Genomic DNA, 18,497 nt, shown 5'->3' on the forward strand with positions numbered 1-18,497 from the left:
CTTATATCAACAAATACGTCCACAATGAACAGCCTACATTAGTGAAATTGAGAGTTCATCGCAGATAACTCTGGCAACATTAGTTGGAGAGATCAGTGTTTCTGGTTCCCTTCTTAGATAGTTTTAATAAAAAAACTAATATGGTCACTGAACAAGAACAATTGGTTGCATTTAAAGGCACTACTGTTTTTATATATATATATTAAAAAGCACTCAAAGTAAACAGTCAAAGAAAACAGATACTCATAAAGGCAACTAAATTTGTTAAAACTACATTTAGAATTATATTATTCATGAAGACTGAATAGGCAATAACCTTTGCCACAGACGAGGGCGAAATTCATGTGCGCACGAGGTGTGCGTCATGCTATCATTTAAGCTAGAACAGTGAATGTAGCGTAATTGATGGTACCGTGTACTTGACATCATCTGTAAAAAGCAACCATATACGACAATCTATACATTGGCCACTTGAGATGCATGCAATTAACCAAGCTAATGATACAGATGACTCGTTGTGACAAAGCTATGAATTTCACTTTCACATCACTGTTTTCACTTGCAACTGTTCAAAGTTCTATCTTGTGTCAATCCTTCCAGACTTCATAGTCATGACAGTCACTGAAAATTTAATGACAGTTCAGGTATACCCTGAAACTCGGTTGCAAGGCTGCGTGATCACATACCAAGCCTGAGGTCATGGTGCTTGGATGCCGCATTCCGAACTTTGATGATTCCAGACTCCGCCGCCTGTAAAAGAAACCAGTTTTGCAGGCAAATGGCTTGCTGATGAGAACGAGGTAAAACTTAAAAATTTACATGCAGGTGAAATATTGGATTTGAACTGAACAAAGAAAATGCTACTGTTGTTATTACAGATGACAGATGTTGGTTGGTGCTGGCGTGCCATTTGCATATAGCGTGCCATTCATCAGCCAAGCTATCAAACAGCGAAGCAATGCATAAATCGTGTCAGCACTAGATACAGCAATTGGTGCAATGCGTCGCCACTTGGTATCAGTGCAGCACGTAATGCAGTCTATCCCTAGTGCATACGTTTGTGCAATTTCTTTGCTCTTTGTGCATGCGTCTTAGCAATCTGGGTGTTCTCTATTTTACAACAAAAATGCAGACACGTCAAGCTAGTGGGGCCCATGCATTTGGAGCAAAATATAAACGCAACCTGCATCTCAACGAGCGAGCCTGCACACAAGACATCCTAGAGGTTGTTCTATTCCCTCCATCGACAGGCGTGCATGGCACAATGGCAACAGCAATTAAAGGAGTACTCAGACGAATTTTAAAATATTTTCAGGTCATTGCTCCACATAAGAACATGGGTGTCGAGAACCCTAAAGAGAGCGTCAATAGAGCTTGGGGACACATCGACTACATTTTTAATACTGCTACTTTAAAACACCAATGTTCGACTCAGTGTAAAGGGAGCGGTTTCACAGTGATGAGTCCACACAAGTCTGGTGCCCCAGGAACACTGCAGCTCACAAAATACAAACAACAGCTCACGGCTGGCTGCCAGTCGCACGCCGTTCACGTAAACGACGACTAGCGAATTGTCATCCAGAGACTACAACAGTGATGTCTGAAATGTAGGCTGCGAGCAGGACACAGATTTTGCAAACCCAGTGAAATGTGTTCACTTGTCATGATAATGTTCATTGCGGTGGGGTTGGCTTGCAGATCCTGCGAGACAAGACTTTGAAATCAAAGTAAAATATTTTATACGTGCAGCCTGGCTCTGGTATGGGGAGAACGTTTATAGTGTACACCATGGAAACGAAAAATGTCTCTTTTAGGATACCTAAAATTGTGTGAGTACTACTTTCTCCTTTAAATATTACTCTAGGCCGCTAGTCGAGACAGACATGAGGAATAATTCACACACTGCACAGAACTTACTTCCTTATATCTAGTCTCCACTACCACATTAAGTATTACAAGGTCATAGCAGCATCAGGTCTCAGTGGTCAAGGCTATACATTTGAAACCTACAAAAACCTTGCTTTGCTGTTTGTGTTGTTTTCTTTGGTTTTTCAATGTTAGGCGTTCCTGTTTTCAAAGAAGGAATGCTCAATAAAGCTTTTTTCTGCCCTTTTCTCTCATAACAGCGTTACTAATGCTGGCATGCTAACGACCAACTATCCTGTTTGATTGACACATCAAATAACAGTGGAAGGCACGCTATTACCTCCTTCAAGGGCGGGTGCTTCTTCTTCGCCTCATTGGAGAGCAGCCGCAGATCATTTTGCAGGTTTTCTAGAAGGCGTTTCTCCGCCAGACTTCGCTCGCCTGTCGCCATGGCCCCGTTCTTCTCAACCAAGGCTGCCCCTGGGCCGACTGCATCAACAATTAAAGAGGTCCTCTACTAGCACTGACACGAAATTTCGTAGGGAAGATCACATCTAATACAGGATCATGTGGACCCACGGCTGTCATGGTGAAGAGAGGAAAATGCAGCCGGTAAAGAAGAAATTTTCAAATGGCGAACTTGAACGTAGTTAAAGAAGTAACATTGAAGTGTAGCGAAATCTGCAAGCATGGACGTTAGTCACCAATAACCTGATTGCCAATGAAATGTGTCATTTTTATACATGAACTTTCGAAAATTCCAGTGTTATCACTGAGGTTCATGTGAGCTTGCAAAATAAACTTTACTAATCATGACATGGACAAAATTTTACCAGCATGCTCCGAAAGAATACAGAAGTTTACCTAACATTGTGGCGCGTCCTGCAGCGAGAGGTGGTTACAGTTTGTGCGGGTGAAGCCTGATCACATCAGTATAACAAAATGAACAAGTGTGGCAATACCAAAGGTAAATACAAGCTAGAACATGTTTAACTTCTGAAGTCCGTCATGCACAATCGAGTGAAAAAAAAAATCTGCACCTTTGGATATCTTTATAAACTCGGCTGTAAAGTAAACAACCAACAACCAGCTATGCCATGAGTTGGTGTTGACTGCCATGCTCCTCGCGTGTACTCTCTCATAGTCGTGGTGCACACTGCTACGCACGGCACTGTTTTGTGTGGTCAAGTGGCAAAGTGTACTTATAAAACACAAACCTGGTCCTGCCTCCATCAGTCCTCCCTGAAAGTTACACTGCAACTGGGCTCTCTAAAAAACATCCCTATATAATAAAACGTAGCGCACTCAAGCAGACAGTTATTCAAGCAGACAGGTGAGGTTTCCAGCCATAATGAGTGAGTCGTTAGCTACTCGCTGCCACAGAAAAAAAAAAAGATGCAAAATTTTTGTGTCGGCACTGTCTTAAAGCAGTAAACTAATCACAGAAGCCAAGGCAAAGGAGCTTTTACCCTAAATGCACTAAGTAAAGGTCGAGCCACGTCATCCCATAAATTTCAAGATGCCACTTAATGTACTTGTGCATTGTCTATAAGGCGTTCTGAGATAAATCATTGACCCCATACCTTTATTGAAGTTGCAAAACATTTGTACACTTCTGCAACACACAGAACAGAACACTACCTGAAAAACTATTAAAAAAAAGTGAAATGTTCGTATTTGTTACCTTCGTGACCTTTTGACGGATCCTCTTTCACCACAGTGAACTTTGACATATAGTACTAAGTTCAATTCAAGGAAGTTAGCCAATGGAGATTCTTTTTTAAAAATAATGTCAGTACGAGAATCGACAAACGAAAAATAGAGTAGTGGCTCCTTTGTCTGCTCCGGAAAACATAGAAACTTCAAACGAAGTCGTCTTCCCTCTGCCGTATGTAGCAGATATGTTGCTGACAGATTCCTAGTCATGACTTTTCTAATTTCCTATCGTTGAATTCTCCCTTGATCGCCGATCAGCCTTTTACGCACTGGATATTCTCTTAACTCTACCTTTTTTTCCCCCCATCATCTCATGATCACTGTATCAATGGTTAGGTACCACTATCGAAAAACATCTGTTTGTATCGTGCCAGCCCCAACTTTCATTTGTGATGTGACTAAATGCGTATAATTCCACGTAGAACAAATTCACACTACACCACAGTAGCATATCCCATATTCCAGTTACACTTAGGAGGAGAAAAACCTGGTGTTGGCCGGTCAAGCAATGCACAAAACAAATAAGTGGTGGAAAAGAAACGGGCATTTAGTGGTGGCAAACCTACGGGTGTTGAGCCTCTGACTGGACACAGCCGACACAAAACACACAAAGTTGAACATTGTTTCAAGAGACCGTTGTCATACAGTGGACATACGCAAAAATTTTAATAGTGACACAAATTTCCCATTGTAACTCTGAAAAGAAGCACAAGCTAAGTGGAGCAGAAAATAATAGCACTGTAGATAAGAGTTCTAGGTAACACAATAGAGTTGTAGATAACAAAAACAGCTTTTATCAAGATAAGCAGAGCTAGTTTATTGCCTTAAAGGACACCTAGTAAGACATGCTAGATACAAAGGACAAAGTTTACAACAGGTAAATGAATGCTCACAATTTACCTAGTTTATTATTATTGTTGTTGTCATTACTATTGTATAAACCCCATGGGAAATTGTTTCTTGGCAACTTGCTCACATCACGATGCCCTTATGTGCAAAGGCATCCAAGCTTGAACGACACAAATCTGTACAGCGGGCGAGTGCTACAGAATTGTCAAGTACTATTGAATATATATGCATTGGTATCAGCTGTTCAATTAAACACTCGCATTTCCGAACCTGGAAACAACACGCGCCGGCTTCAATGACAGTTATTAATAGGCAAGCTGTAGCTGGGTAACTTAAATCTGACACTCGAAACTTGACGCAGTGCCCTGGCCGGCCGTCACATTGTTAAGGGCGTCGAATGCAAGAATCGATGAAACTGCCGCTGCCTTCGAATTGGATCGTAAAGCGTGCAGCGTTCATCAATCTTTGTAAATGAAAAATGTTTCACGTACGCAGATCAACGCCGAAACCTTGAAACCGGAGCGGATGAGTCATGAATGTACTTTTTTTTTCTTTCCACTGTACAAGCCGCTAATGAAGTGCTAGATTCTTATGAAAGCTAAATGAGAACGGATCCGATACGAGAGCTAGAACAACGATACAGTCGGGCGCTGCCGACTTTCGAAAAGCACGGTGGATCATCTGGAGGCGCTGATAGCGGCGTTATCAAAAAACACGCCCCTTTTCTACGGTTCGACACGTTTGCGAAGCCACGGCGTGCGAATCCGAGAAAAACCTAAACCACCGCTCTCGGTCGGTCGGTCGGTCACACTGCACCGAAGTTCGTAAATGGACGCACTTTTTTTTTTTTCAATAGTTTCGGCGAAAATTAGCGCCCGACAACAAGAGAGGAGGTCGTTTTATTTCGCAGGGCGATGCGCGGCCGCGCACTAGCGAAGATCCGCTGCCACACGACGCAAGCAGGATCGGCTGTCGTCTCACCTGTCCCTTGAAGTTTACACAGCCGGCGACAAAGCCCACGTACGCCAATAAACGGAGATTTTGATCGCGATCGGGCCGATCTTTCGACCACGATGCAATGTACACCTGCGCCACGTTCAGCGGACAGGTAGCAGCGCCTAGGACAGATTACAACACCGGAACTGCAGGCCAGTTCGGAGCAAGACGAAACCGAAGTTCGCTGCAATAAGGCCTCCGGGCTATAAGCAGTGCCAACGCGCAGACAGCGCTACGATCAAACGCACACTCGCACCGATCAGCACTTTATAGAGCGGGAAAAAAGTTCATGTGCGGCTGGCGTGGCGGTCTAGTAACGTGTATTCACTCTTGTGTGTGTCTTTCGCTAACGAGATTAACGTAAGACAGGTGTAATTACCTTGACCGCTCAACTAGGAACTGGTCGTCAATCACGTTGGGCGTTCCCGCATTGCTTGTAGACTTCAGTGCTTAATCCGCGCACACTAATGTGCACTCATCCAGCGATCGACGAGCATCGGTGCGCAGTGCATTTAAAAGGTCAATCGGGAAAGCAAAAAAAAAAAAACCGGCGGGCACTCAGATCAGCGTAGCTGCAGGCATTATTTACAAAATCCAGTTGGCACCTGTGCACGGCGAACATGCGCTCGGAATGCCGCCATGCGGGGGCCTTAAAAAACTAAAACTTTTAAAACACGGCAGCTGTGACGTGCATAAAAATTTTTTGTTACATAAAAGCATAGCATTTGACACCTGTAATAAACGTAGTATCAAAGGCTATGAGATAACAGTCACTTCAGATGTGTTGGGCTATTTTTTATCTGGCAAGAATAATGAAACGAATAAAGTTACACCTGCGCTCGTCTTTCTGTAAATTAGAGGCCAAGTAAATTTTCAATGGGCATAATTAGATTTTTTTTGCTTCAGTTACACGTGCAAACACTGGTGAAAGCAACGTTTAGAGATACTTTTTTTAGTTTCGGAACTCACCGCTTCGCCTTCGGGGAGCAGGCGACAGGCTGCAGATCCCGCCACCGCGGCGCTGCAATCCAACTTTGCGCCAAGCAAACGAGGGTAGTCTGCTACAGCTAGCCGCAGCGTAGCCGGTGAGCAGCGTTTACACAACACTGCGAATTCTTTGTTTAGGAACGAGGTGTATAACGTAAAGCCCAGATGCGTGTGCGGCGTCTTTCCTGGCCATTGGTAAAAATAATAGCTCGCATAAGCGCGGTGCTAGGCGAGCATTCGTCGATTAAAGAGCCGCATTGCCGCCCAGTAACTTCTTGTTCTTCCAGGTAGCAAAAACAAAATTTAGAGCTTAATTGTATTAGCCACATCTCACGGAAGCATGGGTAAAAGCCGTGACTCATCTCGTTCAAGCTTAGTCATTTAGAAGCTACTTTTGTGAGGCTTAGCGCAGCCATAAGCACCTCGGCGGGCCGTACCCTAAAGGAAGTTGAAAGCAAGCCATTGCTGTAAGGCATCAGCCACGTTTAAAAACCCACTGAAACGACTCTACTTTTCTTTATTTCGAAAAACACGCGTTTGCCGACGCTATTTCTCTGTTCAGCTACTATATGAACCAGTGCACTTTTTTCTTCTGAAGTATTCAGGTTTATGGGTGTCTATGAGTGGATAATACTTGCGATCATTAAAAAGGCAAATTTTGTGAAAATCGGGAGACATAAGTTCATTGACAGAATAACACTCGAAGAGCACTCGAATTTCAAACAAAGTGCATCGCTGAATTCCTGCAGCAATTCGGCCTTGTGAGCAGCAAACAAAGCATGAGCCAATCTGTTGTGTACCTATACCCATTCAGTGATTTTGTTTGTTGCGTGATGAATGTACAATGGACACTTTAGGTAATTCTTCAACTAGATCAATGGGAGTCGCTGGAAATGCAGTCTTCAATTATTATTATTATTTTCACTCAGCCAGCATACCTCGTTTTTTCTGTTCTCTATCGGTGCCGTGGCACAGATCAAGCATTTCCTTGATTCGCTGGTTGCAATTTGCACCTTGTTCTTGGTTGTCTTTGCCATTCAGTTTTTTTTTTGAGACGGTGGGGGGGGGGGGCGTTCTCACTAAATAAACGACACAAGGCACACATACCTCTGTTAACACCAGTCGTATGTCCATACAGCCCTTGTAAATATTTCTTAGCAACGCGCTTTCTCCTTTTTCTGTGCCAGTAGGTATACTTTTTGAATTCTGCATTGTAGAATAGTATTACCGGACATTTTTCCGCCTACTAAAGAACCGCTGAACTTTAGTTTGTAGGGAAGTAGAAGCACACTTTTTTTTTTCAATCGCTCAGAAAAACCGGAGTCTTTCGAAGGAGCAGGTGCCTGTTGCTGGAGTTCTTCTGGTAGATCGCAAGGCAGCGGCAGTTGGTTGTGGTACAGGTACCCTTTCTCTTGCGGCTTCATGACAAGTGCAATGGGAGGTTCAGGAACAAGGAACTGCATCACTCCTCAATGCCTATGATTTTGGGTCGATTTCAACATTTTTCGTTTATGATATGCTTATCTGTCTTGACGATGCCGCTCTCTTGAAAGCGAACATTGTTCATTGCGGGTCTTTCTCAAAATTTTCCATGGATCTTTCCCACTTCTGCAGTAACAGCGGGGCGGACGGCGGAGAGAAGTGGCATTTCTCGGGGCTTTTCCTGTACTCGCTGGTGCGCCTTGGTACAAAAAAAAAATTGTTATGATGTCCGGAAGGTTTGAACTACGGCGCACGGGATAGCAGCAACAGTTGAATCAACCTCGGGAGACGTAGTACATGCTCAGAAGCTCGGTGTGCCTACATGCATGGTCGTGTCTGCAATGTCAACAATCGGAGAGCTTTCTACGTCGTAGAACCCGTCTTCGTTACTGTAGCCGTCTAATTGTCTTCAGAAGACTTTGGAAGCATGCCACATGTGCAGAAAGCGACGTGACACACACAAATAAGGAAAAAAAAAGCAAGTGTGACCGAACACCGTCACGGAATGCACGAAACTGGAGCCAGCGGAGAGCAGCCGATAACTTGGCGCAAGGCTAGACTGCAGCGCCTCCACACTCCCTTGGAGCAAATCACGCCCGCCTCAAAAGAAGGAGTTCGGAAACTGAATCTCTCAAATAAAAATTATTCAGCGCCACAAACGAACATGAAATGCTACGAGACGACCTGTAAGCTGTGCCGAAACTACTCTATTAAAGAACACCTACTAGTAATCACCGAAACTACAGTGTCTAGAAAAATACTTTTTCTATTTCTAGTATGTTTCTAGACATTATACCGAAACTGCCGAAAAACGTCACAACGTCTCGCAGGTACGCAAAAGTTGCGTATTTGAGCAACATTTTAGGACTAAATAATTACAAAAACATTTAATTTTGAGTCAAAAAACAGTTACGTATTATTACGTGTTTGTTATTATTTTTGACTGAGCTGTCCGGTACAACAACATGAGCTGTCAAATAACCCAAATCAAGCCAAGCCAAATCCAGATACCGATGTTTCGTATTTTTCACGAATGCTGTAACCTCTGAAATGCGCTGCTGTTTACAAAATACTCGTTTTTGTCTGGCAGTTCGTTTTCAATGAGTAGCGGACCAGTAGCGTTCGCTGCAAGTCGCCTACGGCTCAGTCTCCGAAATCGCTCATGCTGCGCGCCGAGCATCGACCTGCTGCTTGCGCGTCGCCAGTCGCTAATCCGCAAGACCAGCAACAGCGCTCGTGCCGGCAGCATGTCAGACGCGCACCTTCCGAACTGCCCGCCCATGACTGCAATCGTGGTCACCAAGAAGAACCTGCCTTCCTTCTCCGAGAAGAGAGGGGCCCCGCTACCGTCGCCGCTGACCGTCCACGATGAGGCGCTGCGCCAGGAGTCGAGCCCGGTTCCTTCGAGCACCGCCGTCGAGTCCGCTCTCCGCTCCGCTCTCGGCATAGGGAATTCCGACCCCGGCGGCACAAGCCCCACTGCGTCAGCAGCAGTTGTTGAGCTCGATGCCAACGTTTCCACGCAGGACCCCGCCATACTGGACTGGAGCCTGTGCGACCCGGACGCGGAAGACAGAGTCGCCGAACCCATGCCGAAGAAGACCGATTCTACTCGCATACGGCGCTTGCATCACAGTGGCGAGAACGAAGGCGAGTCCGCGAGCAAGACAGACAGAGCCGAAAGTTATCAGACGGACCGCTCCACTCTGTTGAACGCTCCGCTGTCCGCTCTGCGCAACACGAATGAAGCCGAAACCGACAGTGCTCTGGAGCAGTCGTCGACGTCCGCCGCTGTAAGGCGTCCCTTCTGACTCGAGACTCGTTGCACTTTAGTGATCATTCCTTCCCTTTATTTGGGTGTTATTTATGTATAAACGATCGCCGCCGCCCCTTGTTCGGGCCTTAATGTTTATCTCCAATCGAACAACATCTCTTTTGGGTATTATTTAAGTGTTATTGGTACGTGTTGTCTAATAAAATTGAGTGCCGATTGTTGTTTCCCTGTCTGCAGACGCAAGTCGGTGACGACTACGACGCGGGGGCGAACTCGGCGCTTACGCCTACTAAACAGCGCCGTCGTCGCCGTCGGCGAAAACGTCAGAAGACTGCAAAGATAAAGGCGGCAAGCGTGTGTCTCTCAGATGGCAACTGTAGTTCGGACGAAAACTGCGCGGTCATTGGTGATGAGCGTGACGGAGAAGGCGTGGTTGCTGCCGGGTGGATTTCAGAGCTTCCGGCCGGTTTGATTTCATCGGCCGATACAGAAGATGACGACGACGACCCTGTCTACAGTCTCAAACCGCTGTTTACAGGTTGGTTAGAAGTGAGAGAAACAAGTTGGATTATTGCCTAGGTTACTGGAAGCTTGCCGAAGAGCTTACTCTCTTTCTTTTTTTTTTTCATTAAAGGCAAACATAGGTCGTCGTCGTCATCTAAGAAGTCAAAGCCCAGTAAGGATAAGCGGCCGAACTACTTTGTGGCAATCCAAGTGGATGACGTAAATGTGAGAGCCACTTTTTCTACGATTTACTGCTGCATTGTGACATCAAAAAGATGGGAGAGAGAAACACTAACAGGAGGAACACGGGCAGTGTTCTCTTAGTGCCTAATGGTAATTTTGATTGATTGATTGATATGTGGGGTTTTAATGTCCCAAAACCACTATATGATTATGAGAGACACCGTAGTGTAGGTCTCCGGAAATTTCGATCACTTGGGGTTCTTTAACGTGCACCAAATTTAAGCACACGGGCCTACATTTCCGCCTCCATCGGAAATGCAGCCGCTGCAGCCAACATTCAATCCCGCGACCTGCGGGTCAGCAGCCGAGTACCTTAGCCACTAGACCACCGCGGCGGAGCTGCTTAATGGAAAAGAGCGCGAAATTATGTCGAAATTATGTGGGACAATATGAAGATAGTCCCTTGGTATTTCGCACTCTTTTCTATCGTCATGTATTACCAACTAAACCAACAGTCTGCCTCTCAATACCATAATGCACTTCTCAGAAACTTCTGTTAGTTGTGCTTACTTTAACGTGGGTATGTGTTCTTATTGGCACTGCACTTGCACCCTTATTGACATGGTAACATCCTCTTCAGACCCAAAGACAGCTTAAAAATGCAATCATTCTCCAATATACTAATGGAAGAATGTTTGCACAAATATACCCACACCTTTCTGTTTAGATCTTGAACCACAGATCAGAGCAGTTGTAGTACATCATCTGATTGCTGACACCCCAGGTCATTCTTTTTGTCTCCTGCCACTGTCTTTTTTAATACCCCACGTCCTGAAACGTTCCTGAACCTGGGGGAGTTATGGAGCACAAAAGTCTCTTAAGCGCTGAAAGGGTGCGCAGTCTCTGTAACCATTAACTACAAAAATGAAGAGCGTTTGCAAGGTTCACAGCAGTGCGAAAGAGGATACAGAATATACACTTTATGCACACAATAATGTTTACGTAAGTGTTCAGCTTGCACGACACATGGTGAGTCACGTTCTCATTGCCCAGCAGCAGCGTCTTTAAAGGGACACTATGGTTTAATTGATAAATTATAGTTTGAAAACTCCAGTGTCATTAATTTCACCACCACAGCCTTATTCGGTTGAGAAAATCCATGTCAAAAGTATCACTTCAAAATTTTCCTCCAAAATCTTTCATGGTGGCGTCACAGATTTCAAAGTGTTTTTCCATATTTTATCCACATTAGCTTAACAAAATTGCTTGAAACTGTATGTTACGTCAATAGCATCCCCATAAGACAATGCACTTCACTGTAGTCCATCAGGAACTAAGTGGGCCCTAGTAGACACTGTCCAAACCCCCAACGATGGGCGCCAGGCCTTGAAGAAGGCGTGGTCACCCATATTGTCTTTCTGAGCCTTTTCTCGCTTGTTGTGGGTGCTACGGAGAACAGCGCCTCAAGCGGCAAGAAAGGGAAGTACACAATAGGGCGCATCCCCACGACGGAGACTGCTGAGAAGAGGCTGGTCAGCAATTACGTACCTGCAGCATGTATCGATACCAAGTTTCTTCTCAAACCTAGTGTGGTGGTGTTGGCACGGTGAAAGGGTAATTTACTACTTCCAGAAAATTTGTTTTATTCCCAAGTGTCCCTAAGTGTCCTGTCTGGCGCTTCTGCGAGCATATGACTTTTTTGCCATAAAACTTGCAGTGTCTCAACAAACTTCCTGAACGAAATATTAACGAGAGCACAATTTCACCAGGTCCACAAAGCAGCAAAGAAAGTCCAGGACCACATGCGTACCCAGGAACCCAATATCGCAGGAGTGCTCGTCGGCATACCTACCTTGCATATCACCCTCCTTGTACTTCGAGTGAACGACGGAGACGACTCACTACAGCGGTATATACCTATTTGAGATTATCTATGCTTTTTTGCTGTGGCATCGAATAGTTAACGTAATTTCAGTCGTCACTTGGTGTTCAAATGTAGCTTTCATTAAAGTTGTTCAAGCAGCAGCATTTCCTAATGATGTGCACGTGTTCAAGAAACACTACAAGCACTACTTAATGTCACTTTTAGGCAAAGTTGGATAAAAGGTTTTATGGAGTTTGGTTGAATACATACAATGCAGTCAACATACAAATGTCAGCTCAACATAACAAGACAACAAAAAGGTTATTCTGTGCAAGTGCACAAGTTACATTCATCATAATTAAACAAAAGTATAGTGTGTCACCAGATGTACTCAAAGGAGCCATGTTCAGAGCAACAAAACTGCACATTAGTGAGGAATAAAAACACGGTGAGACTGGCTATATAATAAGATTCATGCCTCAAATTCCAAGTGCAGATAATTCAACTTTATTTAGTTCACTTAAAAAAGTCTTAATCCTAAGGTGCATTCCAGTGTGAGAATAGAAGTGCAAAATGCTTCCATGATACGAGCGAACATGGACACCAGATAAAGAGACGAGACAACTGCTAGCAGTTGTCGTGTCCCTTTCTCTGGAGTTCTCGTGCGTGTTCGCTAGTAATATGGAAGTATTCAGTCAATACCAACATACCCAGTTAAGTTCTTTAAATAAGCAGTAGGGGAGTCGTGCAGTGACGAGTTGGGAGGGGGGCAGATTACCGAGAGCAAGGTCCCTCGATCTGGCACTGTATTGCGGTGTTAATTATGTAACGTCTGGACGCGTTCAACTCCTGGTGATGCCATGATTACAGAAACACCAGTGAAATCTCTGCAAGAGTTGCGTAGAAAACGAAACGTTCTTGGTAAGGTAGAAATCAAAAGCTCTTGTCACGAGATCCCTTTTAAACGCAGGCAAGTGCCGTCGGTTTATTTCAGGGAATGCAGCTTTCATTGCAGAGCTAGCTAGCTTTGCATTGCTAGCTATGAAAGCTATTGCAGAGAAACTATTTGATCACTTTCAGAGCCAAGGACTCGCTGAGCCGTAGTCACCAGGCTGTAAAAGATGGCCTTGAAGCTGCTCCCCTTATCCTGCAATTCCAGGGGCTCGACCACTTTCAGAAAGAAGTCAGTACATCCATTTGTGACTTAGGTATAACACTTGTGTTTGGATGCTCAAAGCACACTGCTAGTCAAAATCGCGACAGAAAAGAAAGAAGACGTAGAGTTGGTGTGACATGCCCAAAGGCATGTACACAGGCTGGGTAGCCACACACCTCCACCAATTATCTGAAGAGCATCAAGTCCGCCCCATATATTTATTTATTTGCACCTGTTCCATTGTTGTTTAGCTCGCAGAGTTGTGGCCATGCAGTTTTTTGGCAGTAATGGCCACCAAAGACCCGTGATCTTTCAATCCAAGAACTGTCCACCCCTCACCTTTACACCTGGAAAGCAGGAACCGTCGGCAGGCCGCTGTGAGCAGTAGATCAACACTTCGTTTAAATTTTTTCATCCATTGCAAAGCTTGTTATTTTTCAAAATTGGCCAATGAGGGAAAGAGGGTGCTTCGATAAAGCTTTTCTTAAAGCCAGGAGCATTTCCAGAATTTTTTTCGAGGAGGTCTTACCCTGCTTTATGGGTTTTCACGCATGTGTTTGTTTGTGCATGTGCATGTTACATGTACGAAATGTAAAAATTGCAGAAGGGGTTTAAACACCTCTCCCAACCCCCTTCTCCCCTATGGCTATGCTACCACAAGGAGTGTGTTTCTAAAAATTCTCATTGAGGTATTATTTAGTAGTGAACAGATGACAGTGTGAAACTGTTTGGTCGTGTCATATGTGATTTCCCAAAAAGAGGATTTAAGCTATGACTACATAATAATAACAGTATAGGTACTAGACAGGACGACTAGGAAGAACACAGAACACAGTGCTGACTTCAACTAACCAACCTCGGTAACTAATTGTTAGTGATGGTTATGTACTGACACACCATAGCAATATTTTATTAACAGTTAGCATAATACAAAGAATGGCATAGAAACCTTGTGGTCATTAAATGCATCCTCTGATGTTCTTGAATGTTGTAAGTTTGAAACATCGCTATTGAAGGTCCTGTATGTGAAAGCGATCGGCGAAGACTCGGTGTCCCGGCTCAAGGCCATCGCTCAAGTTTGCCGTGAAGAGTTCGAAAAAGCAAACTTAGATTTGTCTGGAAACAAGGCATTTGCGCCACATCTCACACTGGCGAAACTGAGCAAGCAAAGCAGGAGAAAAAGCGTATGTAGTGCAATTTTATATTTTTCCAAAGCTGCCCTCAAGGCATTCTCGCAACCAGGTGGCTTATTTCTTTTGTCTATGCTCGTTTGTGGTTTCTAGGGGATAAAGAAAATCCAAGAGGAATGGTACGCAGCGTTCAAGGATGAGACGTTTGGGACGCAGAAAGTGAACAGCCTTCAGCTTCTGAGTATGTCCAAGCCTAAAGAAGCAAAAGGCTACTACTACTGTAGCCTGGAGCACACATTTGGTAAGATTGGCCATCCGCTTGACATGCATAGATTGGCTCTTGGACGCAACTGCCATTATTTCCCTTTCCAGTTACATAATTAAAAATGTTCTTGTTTCGGTGCACTCACAGTGTAACAGATGTAACTTTATGAAGTATATTGAACATACCAAGAGTACTGTGCCAGATGCGACTTTATCCTAATGATTAGATATGAATAATGACGAAAATTTATCATTATTCTTGCATGAGTCGTCCATGGTATCCGAGCAGTAGTTCAACAGAATTCGACAGCAGAATTAGACAAATGGAATAAGTGGGCACAAGTTATTTCGGGTAACTCGAGGCCTTCCGCTTCCTCCTCGCTTCCATGTTTGCTCCGGCAGCGCAGATTGTGTTCCAATCGTGGATTGATAGGCCTTGCATTGCGCCAGAGTTGAGCGCTCGCTCACAGAGTCCATCGGCTCCTCCAACTCTGCCATTTCAATTCAACATTAATTCCATTTAGCCCTGTACTGTTTCAGAATTGTGCTATCTAACAAACACACATCCACATGCCCTATATATATGCTGTATTTGTAGCCCGAATCGGAACATTAATAACATTGGCGTTTTGTTGTTACACAGGCAACTTTTCAAGGGACCAGGAAAGCGGCGACCACAGTGAATGCTGCGCACCAGCACCGTCAAAAGCTTCGCAATGCAAGATTGACCAGAAACTACTTCAAATAGATGCTGCAAAGCAAGAGGTTAAACGTACAATATCAACTTTGACGAACGCAAAGCTTCAGCAGCTATCCGAACTGAAGCAGGAACCTGCTGAAGCAGAGCTTGAAGTGTCTGATGGGAACCTCACCGTAGTGCCTGAAGATGAAATCTCTACGTAGTAGAATGGCATTTTATTTGCATTCCTCTAATTTTAAGTACACAACAAAACACCATAACAGGGGCATCCTCCAGCAAATAATGTTCCTGGAATTGAAAAGATGTGTTATATCAAAAAAAGAAGGGCAAAGCAACATAAAGCGACATTTTAATAAAGATTGTGAATAGCTTATTTCAAGTTGTGTGTTACTTCTACCCGAATGTCTTAACAAATACAAGTTGTGAGACTGAGGTTCTGCTAATAGTGGTCCTTCATGTCCCGTCAATTAAAACTGAAAAACTCGAGAAATTTTCATCCAATAGAAGCATTATATTTAAATAGTCATATCGATTTCATAAACACAATTACAGTTTGTACTTAGCATTTTTTATCTGTGATGACGGCTGATGGGCCATCACCTGACTGCGATCACGCTGTTCCAGGATCAGCTGAATTCATCCACTGTTTATTTTGTTTATGAGATTGCTTTTGTGGACATAATTCTCAAATGTCCCAATATGTAGTTTGTAAAAATGGATTCACCAAACTTCATGTGAGCAATGTAGCGTTTCAGTGAAATTTTCAATCAATGTACCCCTCCACCTAAGAGAAAAAGCTCGTTGACGATGGCAAGCATGCTAATTCAGTTGAATGTAATGATAATTTTATAAATTCATGAACTATAGCATGGATCGCTTTGTATTACTCCACTTTGTTGATATTCTTTTATTCTATACAGTGGAAAACTTCTTGTTGATCCTAAGATGACATAATTGTGTAGATGCGCCAGCGAATCACGTTCGACGATTCCATGATGTCTTAGCGGACGCTGGCTCTTTTTGATAACGGTGGTCTCGCATAAACCGTACTCGCTTGTGACCATGTGACAATATTACCTAATACAATAGGTTCGGGTAAGTGTATGAAAACTTTTATTTTTAATAAAACAATATGTTAATGTAGTAAGTCGTCATCACAAACAGTTCTCTGGTTAGCTGTCAAAGCTATTGCCACGTTGTTGGCGAACTAACTCCGTTCTGTAACAACTTAGATATTTGTTTAAACTTTAAAGTCAATAATGTATCCTGCTGTAGGCCCGTGTGGTCAGATTTGGGGTGCACGTTAAAGAATCCCAAATGGTCGAAATTTCCGCAGTCCTCCACTAAGGCGTCTCTCACAATCATATGGTGGTCGGGACGTTAAAATTTACATATAAATCACGTCAATCAACAATGTTTCCGCGTTGTTTCGATGTGCGCAGAGTATCGGTTTTCCCGCCAAATCCTCCGGTTCTTGTTCGGTAGAACAGGCACAACATTTGCACAAGTCAAGAGATTACTGCCCCAGGACACATCATGGTATATTGCCATTTTGAAAGCATTATTTTTTGTTGTCAATAATAATTGAAACGGTGGTACCGTGGTGCGAGGGGGGGGGGGGCAGCAGACACTATGCTTACCTATACTTGTGAGGGCTGGGCGGGCTAGGCATGAAGGCTGAGAGGCGTTGTGAACGAGAAGAATGCGCTTTATTCGAACATGAAAAACGTGCCGACCGCGCCGGAGGCGGGAGCGAGATTGACAAAACGTGTCCCCCGGCCCTCGCTTGGGCTTGGAGTTTATCTGAGTAATGGCGCCGCAGGTGGCGCTGCCGATTAGATAGGCCGCTACGCTATAGTGCGCATGCGGGCGCTCACATCCGGCCCCTCCTTGTCTGACCAAGTCCCATTGGTCTAGGAAAGGAGCACTACTTGGTGGCTTCACTGCGAGAGAGAATAGTCCTTCAAGCGCTCGGGTGGGCGCTTTTGGCGGTGAGGTCGCGAGGAGGGTACCGCTGGAGGCAAAACTGCAGGGCCAAGGGAAACTGGTGGTTGAGATAACTCATTGCCAACACTGGGAGAGCCAGATGAGTCACACAAAGGCCACTCTTGGGTTTTTACAATGTAAGGCTCGACATAAGGTGGCACGTAGTGCTTGAGTTGAGAGACGTGCACTATCCTGTCTTGGAGTCGATCACGAGGACCTTGACCAGTTACGCGGCTAACGACAAACGTAACGGGTGTTTTCTGGTTGGTGATTTGGTATATTCCCTTGAATTTGGGTGCCAACTTTCCAGTTCCATCTGCTACAGGCTCTTGGCGGCGCACCCAGACGAACTGGCCGACTTGGAAGGAGTGGTCTCGATGGGACTGATCATATGCTGTCTTCCGTTTCCTTTGTGCTTCCTCGGTATTACTTGCTGCTACGGCCCGGTTCTGAGACAGCATTAGGAGACGGTCTTGTAGGGTCCTGGCTGTGGCGGGACGGTGGCGTTGATATGGGAGCTTGGGGACGTATCCATACAGTAGTTCAAATGGAGAGAAACAGCTGCTGGCGCTATAGCTTGTGTTGATGGCAAAAGCAGCTTCTTCGAGTTTGCTTGCCCAGGAGGTCTGGTCAGTTGGACACAGCTTACGAAGAACGGAGACTAAAGTCCCATTGCTTCTCTCTACAAGACCATTGCTGGCTGCGCGGTATGCCACTGAATAATGAATCTCAGCACCGTGCATGTGCATGAAGTGCTTAAACTGGTGAGATTCAAAGGCTGCTCCATGGTCAGACATGCAGTCATCAGGACAACCAAAGCGGAAGAACACCGACTGTAAATGTGCTATAACTTCCTTAGCTGATGTTGAAGTTACAGCCGCTGGGACAATGAAACGCGTGGCAAAGTCAATGACGTTCAAAATGTACTTCTTTCCTGAAGCAGCCGGCATTGTGATGTGATCAATGGCAATTAAGGCAAAAGGAACGTCCGACACTGGCATGAGACCCATTTTGCCAACACTTTTAGATATTGGGCGGTT

At 44.5% G+C, this 18,497-nt stretch overlaps 2 protein-coding genes across 2 annotated transcripts in view; one reads left to right on the plus strand and one right to left on the minus strand.

The window, feature by feature from the left end:
* Positions 1-5,994, minus strand: part of LOC142771570 (protein MON2 homolog) — a 255,067-nt gene extending 249,073 nt beyond the window's left edge. Inside the window, exons 1-3 of the mRNA XM_075873229.1 lie at positions 5,807-5,994; positions 2,207-2,355; positions 687-750 (exon numbers count right to left, since the gene is read on the minus strand). Of these exons, the coding sequence (XP_075729344.1) occupies positions 687-750; positions 2,207-2,317 (175 nt within the window). The 5' untranslated portion in view covers positions 2,318-2,355; positions 5,807-5,994. The remainder of the gene's footprint in view (positions 1-686; positions 751-2,206; positions 2,356-5,806) is intronic.
* A 2,890-nt stretch (positions 5,995-8,884) lies between these two features.
* Positions 8,885-15,844, plus strand: LOC119163545 (uncharacterized). Its single transcript, XM_037415561.2, has 8 exons — positions 8,885-9,689; positions 9,908-10,208; positions 10,305-10,399; positions 12,127-12,266; positions 13,302-13,404; positions 14,394-14,561; positions 14,661-14,808; positions 15,415-15,844. The coding sequence occupies exons 1-8, from the start codon at positions 8,997-8,999 to the stop codon at positions 15,672-15,674; spliced, it is 1,908 nt and encodes a 635-aa protein (XP_037271458.2). The 5' UTR covers positions 8,885-8,996; the 3' UTR covers positions 15,675-15,844.
* The last annotated feature ends 2,653 nt before the right edge of the window (positions 15,845-18,497 follow it).

This window comes from Rhipicephalus microplus, chromosome 9, assembly GCF_043290135.1.
Source record: "Rhipicephalus microplus isolate Deutch F79 chromosome 9, USDA_Rmic, whole genome shotgun sequence".
NCBI classification, from domain to species: domain Eukaryota; kingdom Metazoa; phylum Arthropoda; class Arachnida; order Ixodida; family Ixodidae; genus Rhipicephalus; species Rhipicephalus microplus.